Raw genomic sequence first — 23,714 nt, forward strand, 5'->3', positions numbered from 1 at the left:
GAACTCCATCATCAAATTTGCCGATGACAGCACTGTGGTTGGACGAATCACAGATGGCGAAGAGACAGAGTACAGAAGTGAGATCGACCAACTGACCAAATGGTGCCAGCACAACAACCTGGCTCTCAACATCAGTAAGACCAAGGAACTGATTGTGGAATTTAGTAGGGGAAGGGTGAGGACCCACAATCCTGTTTATATCAATTGGACGATGGTGGAGTGGGTCAATAACTTCAAATTCCTGAGTGTGCATAATATCAGAAGATCTTTCCAGGACCCAGCAGCCCGATGCAATTGTAAAGAAGGCACATCTGCGACTCTACTTCCTGAGAAGATTACGGAGATTTGGCATGTCGAAGAGGATTCTCCTAAACTTCTACAGGTGCACGGTAGAGAGCATTCTAACTGGTTGCATCGTGGCCTGGTTCGGCAACTTAAGCGTCCAGGAGCGAAAAAGACTACAAAAAGTTGTGACCACAGCCCAGTCCATCACTGGCGTTGACCTCCCCACCGTCAAAGGGATCTATCGTAGTCACTGCCTCAAAAAGGCAGCCAAAATCATCAAGGACCCACACCATCCTGGCCACACACTTATCTCACCACTGCCATCAGGAAGAAGGTACAGGAGCCTGAAGACTGTAACGTCCAGGTTCAGAAACAGCTCGTTCCCCACAGCCATCAGGCTACTAAACACAATGAATAAGCTATGAGCTCTGAACTGCAAAAGACTATATTATTATTTGCACTATATTTGTTATTTATTGAACTTTTTCTTTTTTTTCTCATTATACACAATGTTTACAATGTACATATTCTGTTGTGCTGCAGCAAGTAAGAATTTCATTGTCCTGTCCGGGACATATGATCATAAAACACTCTTGACTCTTGTTTAAAGAAGCATTCGCTGACTTCACAGTAAAAAGATAGAAAGAAACTCAAGGAATATTCCACACAAATAAACTTACAGAATCAGATGTCCACTGTCATGTTGCATCTCAGGGAGTAGGACTCGATCGCGCCATCTTACAAAATTACCCAAAACCTCCCCCGGAGTTGTAGTGATAGCAATCTGGTCTTCATCCTTCCAGATCACCAGACCAGTCAATATGACAGCAACATTCAGAGAGCTGTAAAACTGAAGGATGATGCAGAGGCCAGTTAATATTTTCCAGGGATGGATGTGTATCTATTTAATGAAAAATAACTTGAGGAAAATATTAAAAGGGAAAAGAACTCAGAAATGTTTTGAGTATAAAGTACTTACCATTCATGTAAAATTAACTTTAAAATGTATGGGGTTAATTGTAACCCTTTTGCATGGTGAGAATGGTACAATTGGGTAAACTGAAATGGGACAGAAATGACTGTAGTGCCTGGCATCTGCAAACCTCTGCTGTTATGCCACTTAGATTTTGGAAGGATGGAGGCTTCTCATTAGTTAAGGTCTCATTTACGTTGAATGATGTTGTCTAATGTGACTGATATATCTATGTGATTTGTGAATTTTACAGTCTCCAAGAGTAGCTGGCAACAGTGTTGGCCCTGAAGAGTTCCTAGTGAGCAAATATCCCAGAAAATTTCTTGTAGGCCAGCAAGAACAGGAAAGGCCCGCATTTCCCATTCACAAACTGAGACATCACTTATTCAATAACCAGCATTTGATGAATTGTTGGTAGGCACAAAATGCTGGAGTAACTCAGCGGGACAGGCAGCATCTCTGGAGAGAAGGAATGGGTGACGTTTTGGGTCGAGACCCTTCTTCAGACTGATGTCAGGGGAGTGGGCGGGACAGAGATGGAATGCAGTCAGAGACAGTAAGATTAGTGGGAGAACTGGGAAGGAGGAGGCGATGGAGAGAGAGGGAAAGCAAGGGCTACTTGAAAAAGTTAGAGAAGTCAATGTTCATACCGCTGGGGTGTAAGCTCCCCAAGCGAAATATGAGGCGCTGTTTCTCCAATTTGCCCTGGGCCTCACTCTGACAATGGAGGAGGCCCAGGATAGAAAGGTCTGATTGGGAAATGGGAGGGAGAGTTAAAGTGCTGAGCAAACAGAAGATCAGGTACATTAAGGCGAAGTTGATGAATTTTTGCTCTGTAACATCCTTGAGTAAAAACTGTGATTTTTTTTTAATTAAAGCTGATTTTCTACTTGCCTGAATCATATTTTGATTGCTGCTATTGACACTCAACATACTATCTGAACCATATCATACCTGACTTCCCATCACCATCTGAACCAAACCATACCTGACCTCCCATCATCATCTGAACCATATCATACCTGACCTCCCATCCATGCAATCCACATCTGATCTCCTGTCTCCATGCCGTAACTCCAATCTACTTGCCTCGAACCAACACCGCATGAAAAGTTTTGTCTCACAGGACTTATAAATGTTACATGAATGTTCGAAGGCAAACTCAGATTACAGAACTGAACTTTGGAAAAAACAATAATACTTACTCCATTTACAAGATGAACCAATTCAACCATTTGATTCTGAATTATAGTTTCATTTCTGTTGTGAAGATTGTACTGGAAAATACAAAGATTCACCAATAGTAAGTGAGGCTGATACTCTTTATAATCTAATTATGAAATAATTTAAAAAAAACTAATACTTACTTTGTCATTATCAACAACCAAAACCAACTCCACATAATTGTTTTTTGCCGAATGGGTTCTTTTTACCTAATGGTCAAATATGAAGATATGTTAAGATTGCATCACAGTAGAAATATAAAAAGAAATCTAAGCATGCTATCTGAAAGAATCCTTTCTTAATTTGTTTCTACAATGTCTGGACATTTACAAAAATAATACTTACTTCTAACTATATTGTAATATTGCAAGTGAAAACGACTCAAGACCCAAACGTATGAAAAAGGTAACAGATTTTCCCAAGTACATTAGAATTAATTTAAATTAGCTTGTCTTATTGCAGTTTAAGTGCTAAAACATAACCAATCAAATGTAAATCCATTGTACAATCAGGATATAACATGTATTATTCAGATTGCAAAAAACAAAAATTGTTTGCCACAAGCAGCCTATGAATAATCTGTTCATTGTTTTTTCCTTGCTCTTTAAACTTGGATAAGGTGAACAGTGATGTAAAAATCTTAACAATGAATCTGATTAAATTAAAGTGAACAAGCTCTCTATTTTTTTTCCCTGCCCATCATACCACGTAGTCAGTGAAATCCAGAATAAACAATTTTTCTTCGTCTAAATGTGCTTTTTTATAAATTTATTTTGTAAAAGATGTGTCCGCCAGTATTTTGCTTGAGAGACCATTCGAAACAGAACGCAAGAACAACTTTATTTGTGCTGGTGTATAATAAACCCATGTTACAAAACATAACCAGATTCCAAACATGATTTATTCGGTAGCTATGTCTAAATGGAAGAACAGTGAATAGTAGGGGCTTTACCTTCATAACACAATTTAAAAACATGTCGCTGCTCTTGCTCAGTAAAACAATTGCAGCGGATCAGCTGAAAAATAGATGACAACTGATGGAGGTTTTATTCCCAACATGCTTCCTTTTTTGTAAATGAGCAGGGATAAAATGAGTCCATGATTCAAGCAGGGTCATTGACAAACCAATGACCTGTTTAACAAAGGTGCAAGCCGAGTGGCTGCTTTTATTAGCTGTGATGAAGTCCATATTCTGATTGAATGACCTATACCTTCCTAAATAGAGAAATACACACGGAAACAAGCATCCCCCCCCACCCCCCCCACCCCCAACTCACCGTCTTCCTCCCATGTACAATAATCCTACATCAATCCCATTTTTTCCAAATTTTATCCTATTTTCAAATTGTAGCATTTGGATAAATACTAATGCAATATTTTGCAACTTCTCTTAGTATTCTCTCAATGTCATGTGTTTTTAAATAAATGAACAATGAAATGGTGTTTTATTTACCCTTAGATTCTGTAGTATTCTCCCATGGTTCAAGTGATGATGGGTGTGATTCGCAGGTCTGTCATGGTGAGGTACACCGCACACAGAGGTTTCGACCTCCAGGTCTTCCATTCGGTAGATCAAGTGCTCAAATGTGGATGAACCATTCAAGGGTTCAATTATATAACTTTTCTCAAGAATAGAAATAATTCCCCTGAAATAATGACAGAAGAGCGTGAGTGGACAATATTCACCGGCTGTATTGAAGTGATGCCTGATTAATAAATGAATTAGGACTTTATTCCTTGGAACGCAGGTAGATGAGGAGTGATGTTATAGAAGTGTATAAGATCATGAGAGGAATAGATCAGAAAAATGCACAAGGTCTTTTACCCAGCGTAGGGGAATCAAGAACCAGAGGACATTGGTTTAAGGTGAAGGAGGAAAGATTTGATGGGAATCTGGGGGGCAAATTTGTTACACAAAGGGTAGTAGGCATATGGAACGAGCTGCTGGAGAACGTAGTTAGGGTAGTTAGTGTGTGTGTGTGTGTGTGTGTGCGGGGGGGGGGGTAGTAAGTGTGTGTGGGTGGGGTGGTTAGTGTGTGTGTGGGGGGGGTAGTAAGTGTGTGTGGGTGGGGTGGTTAGTGTGTGTGTGACGCCGCAGGCTGCCCACCCCCGCAACCGCACATTGAGGGGACAGGACCTAACGGGTCCCACTTGGTGTAGTTTCCCTTAATTGCCATAGTGACTACATTAAAATACTTCGGTAAACACAAAATGCTGGAGTAACTCGGCGGAACAGGCAGCATCTCGGGAGAGATGGAATGGGTGACGTTTTGGTTGGAGACCCTTCGTCAGACAGCATTAAAATACTTCACTGGTTATGGAGTGCAATGGGTCATGCAGAGTTTGTAAAAGTTGCTACCATTCATTATATCTTTCACATGGCAATGCTCCAAATGGCTTGCCGCGGGTGAATTTTATTGCTACACATAAATACTGACACTGCCTAGACAAATGCATATCCACAATGTAAGGTTATTTTTCTTTTAGTTTCTTTATATTTCTGACCAAAATACCTGTCATGGAGAACATTAGAATTTGCTCACTGGTTTCCAAAATTTAAACTAGAGTGGCAAAACCTATTCAACACTAATGCATTTTATAAATCTCTTTAGTATTTTGATGCCATCAAGCCTTTAAAGGACAAGATGATAATTAAAATGAAAGTCACTGGAAAGGGAAACGGGAATTATAGACGATGATGTAGAGACTTTCAGTCTCCCGTGACTTTCAGTCTGAAGAAGGATCTCGACCCGTAACATCACCCATTCCTTCTCTCCAGGGATGCTGCCTGTCCCGCTGGATTACTCTGGCATTTTTTCATTATCTTCGATTTAAACCAGCATCTGCAGTTCCTTCCACATAATAATTAACATACTCTACAGAAATTTGAAACGTAGGATGAACTTGCAAAATCTGACGGTTACCTAATACTAAATAATGTTCCATTCTTGGCATTGTTTCTATTTTTGACAAACCTGCTTTTGATTCGAGCCGCAAAACCAGTTGATACCAGATGTAAAAACCAGTTGTGTAAAACATTCCAGGATGTGATAACAGGCTGAGATGGAGGGTGTTGAGAGAAGGAACCCAATGAGAAGATCAGGCTAGAGATGCAGGGCTGAATGGCCTGATTCACCGTTTCAAAATTCAACATAACTTCATATAAACAGCTGTCAATCTTTACATTTACAAAACATTTGTGCATTAGGCTCCATCGCATACATATCAATGGCAGAAGTCTGAGCTGTTTTCTCAAGGGTAAACCTTCGGAAAGCAGATGACCCGCATAGAGTCCCTGGATGGGTTCTGAGATCATGTGTCAATCAACAGGCCAATCTTCGCTGATATCTTTAACCTCTCACTTCATCAGTCCACAGTCCTTCTCTGCTTCAACAATACCGTCACAGCCCCAAGGAAAGTAAAGTGACCTATCTCGATACTACAGCCCAGTAACTCCGTCATCGAACGCAATGAAGTATTTTGAAAAACCGGTACAGATAGCCACACCTGCATCAGTCTTCTAGACTCCTTACCATTTGCTTGCAAGAAAAATAGGGCCAAGGAGGACGCCATCTCCCATGTCGTACATTCAAGCTTTGTATCACCTTGACAATAAGAACACCTACGATAGAATGCTTTCATTGAATTGACTAGAGCTCATGCTTCAACGCCATAATACTGAATTAGCTCATCCCTAAACTCCTGGAAGAGATCGGGAACATTGTGTCATGGTGTCAGAACAACAACCTGGTCCTTAACATCATTAAGGCAAAAGAGTTGGCTGTTGACCTAGGAAGTGAGAGAGGGGAATGAACACAACCCTGTCCTCATCAATGGAACTCTTCTAGAGATGGTCTACAGATTCAAGTTCCTGTGACCATATCACCAATAACCTATCATGTTCCTTTCACACTGATGCAATGATAAATAAATCACTTCAGTGCATTTTTTTTCTTTGGCATCATGTATACTGGGTACTCTATCAGCTTCATATATACAAGGAATTTCATTGCAACCAGGTGTATATGACAATAAACTAGTCTGAATCTGAATCAATCACTACGAAACAGTTCTTCATTGCTCTGAGATTGGATAATTTACATTCCGCATAGCATAAGGTGTAGATTTCCAGGATAACATTTGGTTGATAAATTCATACAATTAACTTAAATGTGCTGAGTGCAATGCAGCCAACAATATCATACATGAGCTTGTGTTAAATAAACCACAAGGCACCTGGGTGCAAACAACACTAAACTTCCTCCGTCTGCTCTCACAACTACAGCCCGATAAAACAAAAAAACAAAGTCCTGGAGTAACTCGGAGGGTCACGCAGCATTTCTGGAGGACATGGATATCCAAGTGACTCAACATCTTACACTTGCTTTGCATAGGAACCTCACTTGCAATTCATTGCACCTAAGAGAGCTGGAAGTAAATTAAGAATTTCCTCGCTAGTTTTCAATATAAATCAAATTCAGTAAATAACATTCATGTTGAATCTGAATTGATGCTACACACTCATAATTACGGGTCGGGTACTTTTCGGCGCCGCTGTTTCGGCGCCTCTGTTTTGGCGCCGACCTTTCATAAGGTAAACACTTTTTGGCAACTAACAAACAAATAACCTGTTCTCCTATTTTCTATTCTACATGTTTAAGTTTAATTACTTGTAGATAATATTCTTGTCAGGGGTCAGCATCCAGTGGTTTATGACCCTCGGGCACCTGTGTTATCATTGAGTAAAACTATCACAATATGGACGTCAGATCCACTCTATGCTATTGCTGGAATAATAATTCATCTTCTACTAGGTTTTCTTCAGTATATATCGCCTTACTGAGTTTTGTAGCTCTGCACATGATGGTTAATTCCTACATTGTCGGTACAGGTTTACCTTGGTGTTAATGTTTTGTTTATTTGAACATTGTTTAAGATGGGATGGTAATTCAGCACAATATAATAGTATGAAGCCTGTTTTTATGAAGTGTAGTATGAAGCCTAGTTTAAAACTAGGGTTCTTGTGACAGGTCGGGTATTTTCGGTGCTGCCGTTCCGGTGCCAAATGGTACCATTCCGGATAATTACTGCTCTCAATTATGTAAAGGGCCAGTTGACAAAGGAATGTGGCAAGACTAGAATCTGAAGGATGAGCAGACGAGACTGAGGGGAAGGTGCGCCTGGGGAGGAGGAGGAAGTTTCAAACTTAAGGGGCTGTCCTACTTACATGACCTAATTCACGACCTTTTTTACTCGTGGACATTTTTCATCAGGCTAGAAAAAAAAGCGCCGACCTACTTGATGCCGCGAGTACCTACGACTAGCATCACGGGCTGCTACGACCTACCTACGACCTCCTATGACCTCGTGACGACCATGCTGCAAGTACGAGTCAAGGGCAAACTCGGCAGATGTCGTGAAATAGGCCGTGAAAGTGGGACAGGCCCTTTAACAACTCAATGGTGGGGAATTCCGAAATTGGCCCTAGAGATAGTTGAGAATGATATAGAACATACAACATAAAAACGTATAACCATATAACCATATAACAATTTCAGCACGGAAACAGGCCATCTCGACCCTTCTAGTCCGTGCCGAACACATAATCTCCCCTAGTCCCATATACCTGCGCTCAGACCATAACCCTCCATTCCTTTCCCATCCATATAACTATCCAATTTATTTTTAAATGATAAAAACGAACCTGCCTCCACCACCTTCACTGGAAGCTCATTCCACACAGCTACCACTCTCTGAATAACAAAGTGCACCTTTGACTCGCAATGTCTGTGCCAAACATGTTGCCATGAACCTATCTCATCTGCCTGCACATGATCCATATTCCTCCATTCCATGTGCATCCATGTGCCTATCTAAGAACCTCCAAAACCTGGCATTATCATTATCAACATCAAACCTGGCACTCCCAGCAGCACATTCCAGGCACCCACCACTCTCTGTGTAAAAACTGTGCTCCACATATCTCCTTTAAACTTTGCCCCTTTGAAATGGTGGTGGCATTTCAAAACCATGTTGGTTTACTGTGAAATTACACAGGGACATGACTGGATTTACCACTAAAAATTAATGGGATTGCCTGCTACACTGGGACTTTACAAGGAACAGAAATATGCAGCACAATGTCTATTGAAATTGACGAGCTCATTTAGAGCGTTATCCAATATGTCCCAACATCCTGTTTTTTTCCCCTGTGGCTCAGAAATAACCCTTGCTTTCAAAAATATTATCTACTAATTTTTTCACTCATTTCCATCATCCTTTCAGACATTGTGTTCTGGTTCACAGCAACACACCAATCAAAGAAAACATTCTTCATCTTCCCTCTGGTTTATTTGCTAATTATAAAAGATTATCCAGATGTAGCACAATTTCCTTTTCTCCAAGCAAAACACCAACTCTAAACAGTTGCTTAAGTTGATGTTTAATAGTGGCACTTTAGTCTGGCACTTATTTCTTACACTACAAGTACATGGTCAACTTTCAATCCCATACATTGAAATGAGCTACAACACTATGTTATGTGAGTGAGAGTTACTGACTCTCACTTAGCAGAATGCCTATAATTTGAGGCTGTTAATAACAACTTTTGATCATTGTCCTAAAACAAAATATTGTGTACGTTGTAAATTTGAAACAACAACAGATAATGTTGCAGAAAATAAAGTTTTAACACTGCAGGTTGATCACCTGTCATTGGAACATTTCCAAACCTCCTGAGTATTTCCAGCATTTCCTGTTTAAATGCCAGAATTAGATTCAGTGACATCTTCTGCATACCATCAGGCTGCCACAAAGCAGCTTTCGGCCAACAGAATACCTTGAGGCGCAATCACAACTGTAACATTTTGTCATAAACCAGTGGAATTTTGTTTTGCATCAGCTTTTCACTTATTTCCACGCCTTTTATTCTCACCATGAAGAAATTCTGGGTTTTCTTTAACCTTGTTTGAATTTTTGATTGACCTGGAAGGTCTTTTTCTTTGCAGATCTGTTCAGCATTCCCTGCATTTCCTGGTTTTAATCTCAGTCTAGTGTGCTTGGTGCATTGATTTGTACTTGAAGCAGTTTGTAGTTTTGCCATATATAAAAAAGAAGCCTGCTATATAAATCTATTATTTTCCATTAAATATAATTTATGTGCTAACATAATATGGACTGTATAATTTTAAAATAGATTGAATTACACCAAAGCAGCTTGCTCTGCTATCCCCGGTCCTCAAACTCAATCCAAAGTGAAATTGACACTTGGTAACATCACATGACTTGGCTGCCTGTATGTATGTGTGTGTATTTATAAGAATTGTCAGGTAAAATAGGAGCTACCTCACAACAAAACATGCTCTGGATTCAGACTTTGGAATTCGCTCTTGGAATTCCTAGAGTTCACTCTAGGAATTCCTTGGATAATATTTAAAACTGACTGGAGTCTGCTTCCATATAGGAGTGTTTACAATGTCACAGTGTTATTTGAAGAGCACAGTTCATTCTTGGCCAATATCTCACCTACAGCTGTGCGCAAATGACTGTGGCGTTTACCATCAAACAGGTTGCTTCATTCCAAGCAGCAACTAGTTGAACCTGTACCATTTTTAAACATTTTTGAGAGATAGCAAGTTCTGAGACATGATACTTTATGCGTGTTTAACCTTCTCAATAATTTTGGAAGCAAAATACAGTATAATTTGTCATTTAAATGAATTGTTTCAAGTAAAATATTCAGCTAAATTTAATAAAATTTAAGAATGTTTCTCATTGCAAACTAAAAGCTGTTGTAATACAATACCTTATACCAACACACGTGCTGAGCAAAACCTTTGAATTAGTAATACCCTCCACAATTCCATGGTAGTAACAGTGGACCTGAAATAAATGATTCATTATATAAATTAGCTAACGAGTGTAGCAATTGTAATAAGCATGATGGTGCCAGCATTAATGATGAGATTTGGGATGGTGTTTAATGGTGTGGTTTAAAGCTGAATGGTGTGCAGAAAGATTTTTATATACTTTCTCCACTCCGATCGGTTTACTTCCTTCCTACTAGAGTGCAAGGGCTGAGAACATTCTCCAGATTCGTCACCCATTCCTTCTCTCCAGAGATGCTGCCTGTCCCGCTGAGTTACTCTAGCATTTTGTGTTTATCTTTGTTTTAAACCAGCATCATACACATTTCTCCAGTTTATTGTTTGATTGATCATTCTGTGTAGGCGACCTAAGAATATGCTGTTTGCCCTCTGAAGAACTATGATCAGATTCAAACTGAATTAGTCATGAGCTCATATAAGTGCATATACCCACACCCACATACACTGTCCAATAGATCAGTAACCAGGAACTGGTTTTCTTTGCTCCAACACAATGGATGGAAGCAAATCACAGTAAACAGATACATATAGGAATGCACAGTTTTTTTGTTAAGTCACAGTCATAGTCAGAAGCAGGCCCTTTGGTCCACCACGTCAGAGGCAACCATTAAATACCTATTTACACTAATCCAGTTTGTGTGTCTGCTCTCTACAAATATTTGTTCCGTTCACTGTTCTGAGACATTGTTTTAGATTTGGAGTTTCCTTCTTTTTTGAAAGAGAAACCTTATCTGTTAGGGTAACCCTAAATAGCAACAAAATAGCCAAGAAAGTGACATTGCAAAATTCCAAATTACTGAATTTGATCATAATTAATGTAAGCTTATTGAAAGATGGCATGTCCTAGAAATTGTATCAGACCCTAATGGATGCGCCAGATGGTCTTGCAGTGCTTGCCAACAATTAAGATCTTGAGCACAACTAAAAGGGTGTTGTAATCATGAAGAAGGCACACTAATGCCTCTACTTTCTTAAATGTTTAAAGATATTCAGCTTGTCGTTGAATACTTTAACAAACTTCTATAAATGTACTGCTGTAAGTATGCTGATTGGTTTTATCATGGCTTGGTAAAGCAATTCCATCTAACAGAAAGACAAGAGTTTGCCAAGAATGGTAGACTCTGTCGGGTCCATCATGGACTCAGAGCTCCCCAACATCAAAAGCATCTACATGAGGCGCTGCCTCAAGAAGGCGGCATCTATCTAATCTAAACGATTCCTGCTGTGCTCTCTTCTCGCTGTTAGCATCAGGAGGGAGGTAGAGAAGCCTGAAGTCCCACACCACCAGGTTCAGCAACAGCTATTTTCCTGCAACTATCAGGATCTTGAAGCAGTCCACACAACTATTTTCCTATCTCGTCAGTGGAACACCAAAGACCATCTCTTGTACTATGAGGGAATTGTATTTTTTCTAATTGTGATTTGCATTAATGTCATGTCTTTTGTTTTGCACATTCTTCTCTTCCTTTCGCTGTCTTGCATAATACATGTGTAATTTATGCATGATTAATGTGTGTATGTGTTTGCCTGAGTCCATGCGCCTGTGATGCTGCAGAAAAGAAGATTTTTCATTGCACCTGTAGTTCACCATCTTTGTGTATATGAGAATAAACTCAGTTTGACTCTAAAAACCCTTGAAAATCTGCTGACGTATTTGATCACAAGCTAGACCTGAGTAACCCATGATGGCTGGTGGTCCCACGCGTGAATGGGAGTACTCGAACGGAATTCCAAACTTCCACACATACCGAATCTTTTCAAATTCTGACCTTCAAAGGCTTGTTCCATCTGATCAGTTATTTTTATAAGTGGTCCTACAATTGTCGCTTAATCAAATATAAGTTCCATGAAATACAACTGGAGTTTGTGCAGTCCCTCCAAGTTTGCATTCCAGTAAATATACTCTGCAAATATACTGCATATCTTCCACAACCAAAATATTTGAATACAATACTCTAATTACAGCCTAATCAGGATCAGAAAGTAAAGATTTATAGCAACCTATTAGCAAAGGGTTATTAACACTTTGTATTCTGGTTTGCCAGAGAGAAGGGACAGTTTTCCATGAGGCTTTATATTTTGTTGACGTCAAAAATTAATGATTTATGTACATGTATTTCTAATTTTGTTGGATAATCTTTTGGTAGTATTAATATTTCCAAGTGCTTTTGGCACTTACCTTAATCTTGGGTTGAGATGACTTCATTTTGCCAACTTTACCATATGTATATTGCACAAAATCCTTACCAAGCAGTTTCCTATGAAACAAAATATACATAGCAAAGATAATTATCATTTAAGGTCCTTGACTGATGACTTTCCAGCTTACATAGTTTAAAAAAAAAACAAATGACTTCTACATAAGAACTACAGGAGGCCCTTGAGAAATTTCAAAAAAAAAAATTACCTCTGAAATATAGTCACTCATATTCTGTTTCATGCAATAAAATTGATTTACTGGTGACAAGATAAGTAACCATATATAAATTCAAAATGGTGCATTCATCAAACATCTGGAGGAACAATACAAATAACATTGCATACATGCCTAAATGCCTTGATATTTGCTTTTGCTATGATAAAGGTATGCGGAGAAAAATGACAATCAAAACTTGCCTCTAAGTCTGCATTCGTTGTCCTAATGATTGGCGGACAGTAGTGGCACTAAAGTTTTGCACAGTTCCCTTCCTTTCAAAAGTAATTCAGGCAAAGGAAATGGATGAGAGAGCCTTGTGTGCCCCAAGATTTTAATTGTCAGCTGCCTCTTTAAAAACACTGAATAGTCTACTTCTATTTACATTGTCGTTAGCATGAGCTGGGATTGACATTCTCCTCTGTCTACAACAAACGTGTCTTTTATTGTAATAGAAGGATGTTGGCACAATAGATTCCTCTGTCCTTCTTGTTCTTAGGCAATTCCTAGGGGTGGTGGATGACTTACTTCAAATCTAATTCTATGGAATCTGAGGTGGCCAGTGTGGAACCAGCCACATATGCTTCAGGGAGAAGATAAATGGGTGCTATTGGGTGTGGTTCAATTTCACTGAGGTTCTAAGTGCCATCTTGAATATTCCTCTATTTTAAGTCATCAAGGGCTAAAGATCCTCTTGAGTCAATTGAAAAGCAACAGATATTAAACACCTAATTTTCACTCCCAGTTCGAAAACTCCATTATGAGGATTCTAAAATCAACTCATATTTTAGGAAGTATTTATACCATTTCTTTTAATAATTGGCCAATGACTACAATATTTGCTTGCATCAAATATGACCATCCAAACAGGATGGAAATAAATAGCCCAGGATAGCGAGTTTCATTTCAAAGTTCCTCTTTCTATCATTCAGTAAATGTATTATGTTTTAAAGTGCTTTGGATAATTTCAAACCTGCAGTGCACAAAAGTTTAAAAGTTTCTGCTTCTCCACATCTCCTTTATCTGCATTGTTTAAGAGAAGGAAAGGGAACAAATTTGAATCCCAGCAGCTACATGATGCTTTGTTATTCAGTATTGCTATGTGGGGAGTTAAAACCTTTGGATGAGAAGTTAAACAGAAACCCCATTTGTCTTCAATTGCTATGGTTTTGCTGGGGAATCAAGATCATAAAACACTTTTCTAAAAAAAAGATACAAATGTTTTCAATATTCTAACCTCTTTCTTCCTGTAACTAACAATAATGAAAGTTAGGACATAAAGTGCTGGAGTAACTTAGCGGGTCATGCAGCATCACTGGTGAACATGGATAGCTCAGTGCGTCATGCAGCATCTCTGGTGAGCATGGATAGATCCAAGTTCTCTAGAGATGCTGCCTGACCCACTAAGTTACTCCAGCGCTTTGTGTCCTTTTGTGTAAACCAGCATCTGCAGTTACTTGTTTCTACAATGTAACAAGTTATCCTTGTATCCAATGTAGCAAGTGCTGCTGCTGTTGATCTCACAATGGGCAAAGAAGCTAACTTACCCAATAACACATTGAACATCAAAATACTATGAGAAACTTTCATGTTCTTGGCTAGTCCTCAGAAACATGATGTATAAATACAGGTGTATCATTTTTGATCTCTGTCAAATAAATAAATAAATAAATAAAGTTATTATTATTATTATTACTGTCTCCGTTCTGTGCTAATTTCACCCATTGTGGCAGCAGTGGGTAGCATTGGAAATTGAGTCACAAAGGCAAAAAATAAACTAAATATTTGTTGTTCATTCACTGTTGAAACACGATTCATAGAAAATGGAACTGTTGAATCTCAGTCTTGGCTTCAATGTTCTGACAATTTGCACAATTTGGGCTCAAGAATTGTGCAAATTGTCAGAATTGTCAGAACATTGAAGCCAAGACTGAGATTCAACAGTTCCATTTTCTATGAATCGTGTTTCAACAGTGAATGAACAACAAATATTTAGTTTATTTTTTGCCTTTGTGACTCAATTTCCAATGCTACCCACTGCTGCCACAATGGGTGAAATTAGCACAGAACGGAGACAGTAATAATAATAATAATAACTTTATTTATAAAGCACTTTAAACAACTACAGTTGCCACAAAGTGCTGTACATGAGAACTCATGAACAAAAAGCTATTACAAACAATTAAAAACCATTAAAAACCGTAAAACGAAGGACTATAAAAACACACTAAAAATTAAAAGACATTAAAAGCACTAAAAACAGGAGCAATGCCTCAGCCAGTGTCGAAAGCCAAAGAATAAAAATGTGTTTTTAGGGAGGATTTGAAGATGGACAGTGAGGGGGCCTGTCTGATGTGCAGCGGCAAGGTGTTCCAGAGTGCCGGAGCAGCAACAGAAAAGGCTCTATCCCCTCTGAGCTTCCGCTTAGACCTTGGTACCTCAAGGAGCAGCTGATCAGCTGACCTGAGGCACCGGGCAGGAGCATATAGGTGGAGAAGCTCAGAGAGGTAAGGCGGGGCGAGCCCATTCAACGATTTAAAAACAAATAAAAGAATTTTGAAATGAACTCGAAAGTGCACTGGGAGCCAGTGTAGGGAGGCCAAAATTGGCGTAATGTGCTCCCTCTTTCGAGTTCCAGTCAAAAGGCGAGCGGCAGCATTTTGAACAAGCTGGAGACGAGCCAATGAGGCTCGTGCGACTCCAGAGTAGAGTGCGTGACAGTAATCCAGCCTAGATGTAATAAAGGCATGGATTACTGTTTCAAAATGCTCCCGCTCGAGAATGGGCTTCACCTTTGCCAGCTTCCTTAGGTGAAAGAAGCTGGACTTAACCACCGCGCCTATTTGTTTAAGTATGAGTAAGAGGAACCCTCCTAATCTGGAATAATACAAAGCATATTTACAAAGACCTGCTAAATAAATAAAAGTTTGGAAAAGAACCAGTCAAATATATGCTACAAAGACAAGACCTGGTGCATTGCCAATAGGATAATTGTGGAAGAAGAGAGTTCGGCAGTGGATTTGGGAATTTCGGTATTATGGATGGCCTGTAGAGAGGCTCAGAATGGAAGAGGATCATGAGGAGCAAAGAGGATCATAGGCAGATGAACATGGAGGACATGGATCAGTTGCACCACTGGCATTGAAATTACATAGCTGAATCCAATCATTTGACTGCACTTTCATAAAATTGCTGTGTTAATCAATGTAATTTCTAGGCCAGCATATTCAATGACAAACAAATTATCATTAATACCTACTTGTTCTTTTCAAGTTTTAATATATACTTTTCACCATCCAAATTAATTGAATATGATACATGATCCATCCATTGTCCCTGCAATAATAAAATTAAAATTCATACTTTTATACTGGTTACAAAAGACTATAACTTAATTTTATTTAAATGAAACATCATGGACTTCCATAACTCTACTGAAGTATAATAACTCCAAAGATCCTTTGGTTGGAATATCAATCCCCCCTGTTAAATTCTGTGGAATGACCAAATGCTTGTTTGAAAATAACTTCAAATCAGATTTTATTGCAAAGAGGAGGAAAAGCTAGGAAAGGTATTCCAAAATGTGGGCCCCCGATTAGGAATGGCTGCAGGGAGGGGAAAAAAACGGTGATATTTGTTTTAAATTGAATGCATATTGATATCGAGAAATAGGTGGCCTGGGAGATTAAAGGTTTGGATGAGTGGTTTCTTGTTACAAAATAGGATGGGGATACTAGATATTAGTCAATTTAAAATTAATATGTGAAGTATTTTAATACAATAAGGTGGATGTTGAAAAATATCAGCTTGTCATGAAAAAAAACCTCACACTGGTTGTGAGTCTAAGATTTGTGTAGGCATGCTGCATAGATGGTTTTAAGTGACCGTGAGATGGTAAAGTACAAGTGGCAGAGTTAAGCTCTGAAGTGTGTAGGAAGGAACTGCAGATGCTGGCTTACACCGAAGATAGACACAAAATGCTGGAGTAACTCAGCAGGACAGGCAGCATCTCTGGAGAGAAAGAATGGGTGACATTTCGGGTCGAGACCCTTCTTCAGACTCTTTGAGTAACTCAGCGGGGTCAGGTAGCATCTCTGGAGAGAAGGAATGGCTGACGTCTCAGATCGAAACTCTTCTTCAGACTCTGAAGAAGGGTCTTGTCCCGAAACGTCACCCATTCCTTCTCTCCAGAGATGCTGTCTGTCCCGCTGAGTTACTCCAGCATTTTGTGACTAAGCTCTGAAGTGATGGTTCAGAGACTCTTAGGGTGATGTTTCTGTCATCCTGCATTAGTTATGTTCATGGAGGCCCAGTTCGAACTAAATACTCTGAATCATAGCAGGATAAACTATGTTCCCCTTTCTCAAAGAACCTGAAGGTTGGAGAATGTCTTCAGCTGGCATGTTCAGCTCCTATGGAAATGCAAAAATTCCTGCAATAATATTCTTCTCTTCACCAAGAGAGCTGTCCAGCACAAATCTTTGGATATACTTGAGTCCTCTAAGAATTGCTGATAAGGCTGATGAATGACACCTACGTGTTACACAAATTCCATGCAGTTGGATCTGAATTTTCCATTCATGGCCAAACACATAAAGTGTGCACATGCTTTGCACACTCAAGCAGACTAACATCAGTTTCAACCTGGGGTCACGGGTGAGCTTTCCATCTAGAACAGCAGGGGTAAACCAGGTTCACTAAAGAAGCAGGACATCTTTTTATAGAAAGCAATTTTAAGAAAGCAATTATTTAATAGCCATTCATAAAGAAACTGTAACTCGTCACTTACTCAATCATGTGTCAACATAGGGTGATTTTTATATTCATTATTATTGCAATAAACAAGATCTTTGGCCTATGTTGGGTACTCCCAGGACAATTTGCCAAGTTCCCCTGGTTCAAAAGCATAATGCATAGGGAATGTTGTCTTTACACAGAAATCAGACTGGGATTGTGACTGGGTCTTGACTGGGGATAGGCAGTTGACTTTCACGATTTGAGCAATTTGACCCAGGAGTGGTCACAGTCATAAATTATTCCAGGTTAAATCAATTTTCTGTTATACAACACCAATAACAAACTGCTTTTATTGATCAACATGTTATGTACTTGGTACATTTGTGGTGATTGTGAAATAAAATGAGAAAATGTGAAATGCAACAGTTGCCAACATTTCTTATTTTTCTTTTAAATCTTTAGATATTTTATTCTGCTTTATTTCATGAAACAAGTTAACAAGGATGATGAGAAATATTTAAATTAACTGCATAAAGTATGAAATGGAGGAATTTATATGGCATTCCAAGTACCTGGTCAACATTTTGTTTCTGTCGATCACCTATAAGTTCAGGAATTATGACTTCATAACCAGAGAGATGAGATGTTTGATGGGAAGATGCATCTAATGAAATAAAACAGAAACAAGACGTGAATTATGTATCGGAAGGAACTGCAGATGCTGGTTTACCTCGAAGGTAGACACAAAATGCTGGAGTAACTCAGCACGTCAGGCAGCATCTCTGGAGATGATCTGAATAGCTCCCAAATTTCAATGATAGACACAAAAAGCTGAAGTAATGGATCAGCATCTCTAGAGAAAAGGAAGATGTGATGTTTTGGGTCAGAATCCTTCTTTAGACTGAAAGATAGAGGTGTGGGGGGGACTGGGGGCGAGAAAATGTTTAACTTGCTCTAAAGACAATTGCAGATCACTTATTGATGTGGGTTGTTGGATTTAAGATTAAGTTTGGTGAAATCTTGATGAAATTAATTAGATATTGGAAGCTGGACAAAATGGTTGTTTAAGTTCAGGGATGCTGGCGGGGAGAAGGTTGGGATTGGCGTTATGTAGCAAGGGGGTGGAGAGGTGGATGGAGGGATCAGCGCACCAGGGAATCACTGAGAGAGTGGTACCTGTGGAGAGTAGAAAGGAGTTGGGAGGAAAAGATGCGACAAGTGGGGGAGATCACTTTGTAGCAGTCATTGTCAAAGAATTGTCAATGAATAATGTGTTGGTTGTAAAGGCTGGCAGGGTGAAAGATAAGAACCAAGGGAGGTCTATCCGTGTTCTGTCTTGAGGGAGGGAGGGAGGGAGGGAGGTGGGTTGCGAGCAGGGTGGAGGAGATACAGATCATATTTAAGATACCGTGCGCACGTCACGCACAGATTGCTAATTAATTAAAAATGGAATCGAAAGAAATCTAGAAGCGCATAAATAATCCAGAAGAATTCTGGGATGACTTCTCTGTGGGGAGCATCAGACAATATATTGAATGATTCAATTGAAAGACTTCAGTTGTGGGGTTAATGCAAAAATCACGGAGATCCAATCAGGCTGCGTTTTCAGGACTGTTTAGTTCGATTTTTGAGAAGAGAGTGTCCTTTATCAGTGAGAATTACCCCAGAATCATCCAGATTTGACAATACCCACGCAAGTATCCAATTATCATACTGTGTATTCTGTGTTTGCCTTTCTTAAGAATATAAGGAAAATTTGTACAGTATTTTGAACAGTTCCGCGTCAATTAAAGTTACATAAAGGTAGGTCAAACGCTCCCTTTGACTCTAAAGAGCTGCCAATCAGGAATTACTTTTATTTCAATAATACGAATAAAATTCCTTATTATAAAGTCCCGCCAACTAATTTCCGTGCCTCCAATAACAAAGGTTGGGTTATAAAGAAAAAAGTCGCAACAATCATAATATATTAATTGATCTGACCTCCCAATAACATTGCCGAACAAAGGAATTATCTTGCATTGATTCTTACCTGTCCCGCTGTTAACACAAAATCCTACCACAACTAACAAAAACTCCACGAACAGCAGCATCCGACAGGATAGTGTGGGCAAGCACAGAGTGATCAGATCACACGCCATTGACCACGTCTCGTTCTTCACATCAACTTTTCGCACTTGCGTCTCACCTTCTTGTCAGGTATAAGGAACATCCAAACGGACCTGAAAAACGAGTTTGATCACTGACGACAACCTCGGAAGGTTGCATCACGTGGAGATCGGAATGTCTGAAGAGGGTCCTGACTGGAAACCTCATCTGTCCACACCCACCCACATATGACCCGCTGAGTTACTCTAGCAGAAGGTACACAAAATTGCTGGGGAAACTCAGCGGGTGCAGCAGCATCTATGGAGCGTAGCAGTTTGTTTTTATCTCGATGACCACTATTCAATCTAGTGCTGGAGTAAAAGTGGAATACCTGAGCATCCATTTGAGGGTCTGCAATTGGAAGCACCTCCCCGACGAGGCTTTCTCAATAAATAAAGTTGGTGGATAAGTCTTTTCTACAAATCTCTTCAGGCAAGGAATGGAGGAACACTTGTTTCTGTATGTTCTGGGGTGGTGGATGAAGCCATCGTGGGTCTAGGGGATGCTATGGGAGGTGCTTGACAAGGTAGAAACAAGGAATTGCAGATCCTGTTTTAGAAACAAGGAACTGCAGAGTCTCACCTCCAGAGATGCTGCCTGACAGGCTGAGTTACTCCAGCACTGCTTGACAGGGTAGGCCATAGTGATACAGCGTGTAAACAGGTCCTTCAGCCCAACTTGCCCACACCGGCCAACATGTCCCAGCTACACGAGTCCCACCTGTCCACGATTGGTCCATATCCCTCCAAACCTGTCCTATCTATGTACCTGTCTAACTGTTTCTTAAATGTTGGGATAGTCCCTGCCTCAACGACCTCCTCTGGCAGGTTGTTCCATACACCCACCACCCTTTGTATGAAAAGGTTATCCCTCAGATTCCTATTAATTATTTTCCCTTTCACCTTAAACCTATATCCTCTGGTCCTCGATTCACCTACTCAGAGCAAGAGACTGTGCATCTACCCGATCTAATCCTCTCATGATTTTATATACCTCAATAAGATTACCCCTCATCTTCCTGTGCTTCAAGGAATAGAGTCCCAGCCTACTCAATCTCTCCCTATAGCTCAGACCCTCTAGCCCTGATAACATAATTGTAAATCTTCTCTGTACCCTTTCTATCTTGGAGAGTGGGGTATTGACATGGATAGAGAACTGGTTGGCAGATAGGAAGCAAAGAGTAGGAATTAACGAGTCCTTTTCAGAATGGCAGGCAGTGATTGGTGGGGCGCCGCAAGGCTCGGTGCCGGGACCCCTGTTATTTACAATAACGATTTAGACGAGGGAATTACTGTAAATGTGACATCTCCAAGTTTGCAGATGACACAAAGCTAGGTGGCAGTGTGAGCTGCGATGAGGATACTATGAGGCTGCAGGGTGACTTGGATAGGTTGGGTGAATGGGATGCATGGCAGATGCAGTATAATGTGGATAAATATGAGGTTATCCACTTTAGTGGCAAAAACAGGAAGGCAGATTATTATCTGAATGGTGTCAGATTGGGAAAAGGGGAGGTGCAACGAGACCTGGGTGTGCTTGTATATCAGTCACTGAAAGTAAGCATGTAGGTACAGCAGGCAGTGAAGAAAGATAATGGCATGTTGGCCTTCATTGCAAGAGGATATGAGGATAGCAGCTAATAGATCATACTGCAGTTTTGCAGGGCCGTGGTGAGGCCGCACCTGGAGTATTGTGTGCAATTTTGGTCTCCTAATTTGAGGAAGGACATTATTGTTATTGAGGGAGTGCAGCGTAGGTTCACCAGGTTATTTCCCGGGATGGCGGGACTGACATATGATGAAAGAATTATATTTGATGGGAAGATGCATCTAATGAAATAAAACAGAAACAAAACATGAATTATGTATCGGAAGGAACTGCAGATGCTGGTTTACACTGAATGTAGACACAAAATGCTGGAATAACTCAGCAGCACAGCATCTCTGGAAATGATCTGAATGGCTCCCAAATTTCAATGATAGACACAAAAAGCTGTAGTAACTCAACGGGTCAGCATCTCTTTTCCTACCATCTCCAGCTTAAAACCAGTTTTCTCTGTTTCTTAGTCCTGGAGAAGTGGACGTCAACTTAAAAGGTTAACTTTTTTATCCCTCTACAAATGGTGTCTTACCTACTATTTTTATTTCAGAAGTCCAGCGTCTGCATTTTGCACCAAGAAAGTTTATTTCAGATATCTGCTGTGGGTCATGCTCAGCATATGGCCCGCCCATCGGTGTAATTATTGGATGCTGGGAATGTTGACCTGTCAGAGGAAACTGACATTGATTTGCATATGTTGTCAGTAGATTGGAAGGATCATAGAATATGGCTGCCTTAATATAGTATGTTTCTTAGGCAGTCCTTAGGCTTGAGGGTGACTTGCTTCGAACCCAACTATGTAAGTCCAGAGGTAGCTGATGAAACCAATGTGGACACCACAGACTCTGCCACGGGTGGGACAGGAGACACTCGGCAGGGCAGGTAAAAGTTGGTAGTATTGGAGGTGGTTCAGTTTGCATTTTTCTCTGGATTTCTACATGTTCACACAGAGAATACTTGAGTCATCCTGAATTCCCTTTCTTCATTTTGAACTATTATGGGTCGGAGATTCCCATGAGATGGCAAGGAAGCTGTGAGAACAAGCATGACGTTTTTTTATTGTTCTGATAGTAATCTCTAGTAATGTGACCAAGCTCAGAATGGACTGCTTCTTTCAGAAGTCGAGAATTGGACATGTAAGTGATGAGGTCTACTCAATGGAATCAGTTGAGTGTAAATAGAACATGTAATTAGACTGTAATTTAACCTGGGTGCAGTTAAGTGTTTGTAATTAGATTAGAAATTCCCTCGCAGAATGATCAAAATTGTCCGATTGTGGAGGGATCAGGGATTGAGCGTTATGGGGATCTAACACCAAAGAGTATTTGAGACCTGAAGTAGATCGGCTATGAATCTTATTGAATGGTGAAACAATCTGGAAGGATGAGAGGGATACTCCTGTTCCTGGGTCTGGCCTCAATGCCAATAATGTTTGCCTGTGAGAATGACATGAGTTCACTTATTCTATTAGTGGATTAGGAGGATTTTGCAGAGATATGATTGGTGGCATATTTCCTGTGTTTTGAGGAGTCTGATGCATATGATCTAAATGCACAGGAGGGCAGGGATTATTGCTTACTGGTAGACTGAGATTTTTGCTGAATTTAAGATCTTGATCTTGTAGCTTGATGATAGAGGCAGCGGTAACCTTGATCCTGGTGATCAAGGTTAAATAATTTCTCAATTGTCCCGAATCTCTGAAAAGATCCAAATTTTAGATGTATTCTCCACCTCAACTTTGTCTCTCAGCTGATAAAGCCAAAGATTTTTGTAAATTCAAAGAAAGCCATTGGCTGAGTTTGATGCTGCTCCTTGTATTTTTCCTTATGTTTGTCATATGGTGAATATCTTGTCAAATCTCCCATTTTAAGACAGCAAAATACCAAACCAATTCAATTGAAAATAACGTGGATGATAAGACTGTGTGAGATGAACAAGGACGCCTTCTTCCTGCTGCAAAGATTCTAGGGGGATAATACCAGTTTAAGGCCTGGTATAAAAACATCTCAAACTTATTGGTCATGGTATGTGTGGTATTATGGAATAATAGTGTAAGGAATGCCTTTATTTTGTAGTAACCGGAAGGGGGCGCTGCTGCCAGTGGTCAGGCTGCAGTGACGGCATCCGGCCAGAAGTTGGCGCTGTGGGCGTAACCGGATGTGACGTGGTTACCGGGGGGTGTGAGGGAATGCCCGGGCATGCACACGAGCCTGTTGCTGCTGTACAGAATAAAGACAGACTCCGATTACGTCATTGTACGAGCCTTATTATAAGAAAAACTTGACATGGTGTCAGAAAGGGGAAAAAAGCGAAAACTTGTAAGCGAAAAAAAAAAAAGAAGAAGAAGTGGAAGGTGTATCGTTTTGGCGGGAAATGGGAGACGAGCCGGCAGATATGGCGCAACCTACACCAACTGCTACGTTCACAATACAACCTCCAGAGCCATTCG

General features: G+C 40.0%; 1 protein-coding gene across 2 annotated transcripts in view; it reads right to left on the reverse strand.

Annotated features, from left to right (window-relative positions):
- LOC116981089 (disintegrin and metalloproteinase domain-containing protein 9-like) overlaps window positions 1-19,723 on the reverse strand; it is a 44,289-nt gene extending 24,566 nt beyond the window's left edge. For both annotated transcript variants that reach the window (XM_033033773.1, XM_033033772.1), the window contains exons 1-9: window positions 19,551-19,723; window positions 18,091-18,182; window positions 16,041-16,117; window positions 12,548-12,626; window positions 10,287-10,363; window positions 3,936-4,128; window positions 2,626-2,691; window positions 2,464-2,535; window positions 966-1,135 (exon numbers count right to left, since the gene is read on the reverse strand). In XM_033033773.1, the coding sequence (XP_032889664.1) occupies window positions 966-1,135; window positions 2,464-2,535; window positions 2,626-2,691; window positions 3,936-4,128; window positions 10,287-10,363; window positions 12,548-12,626; window positions 16,041-16,117; window positions 18,091-18,182; window positions 19,551-19,659 (935 nt within the window). In that variant the 5' untranslated portion in view covers window positions 19,660-19,723. The remainder of the gene's footprint in view (window positions 1-965; window positions 1,136-2,463; window positions 2,536-2,625; window positions 2,692-3,935; window positions 4,129-10,286; window positions 10,364-12,547; window positions 12,627-16,040; window positions 16,118-18,090; window positions 18,183-19,550) is intronic.
- Between the last annotated feature and the right edge of the window lie 3,991 nt (window positions 19,724-23,714).

This window comes from Amblyraja radiata, chromosome 15 (assembly GCF_010909765.2).
Source record: "Amblyraja radiata isolate CabotCenter1 chromosome 15, sAmbRad1.1.pri, whole genome shotgun sequence".
Classification (NCBI taxonomy): Eukaryota; Metazoa; Chordata; class Chondrichthyes; order Rajiformes; family Rajidae; genus Amblyraja; species Amblyraja radiata.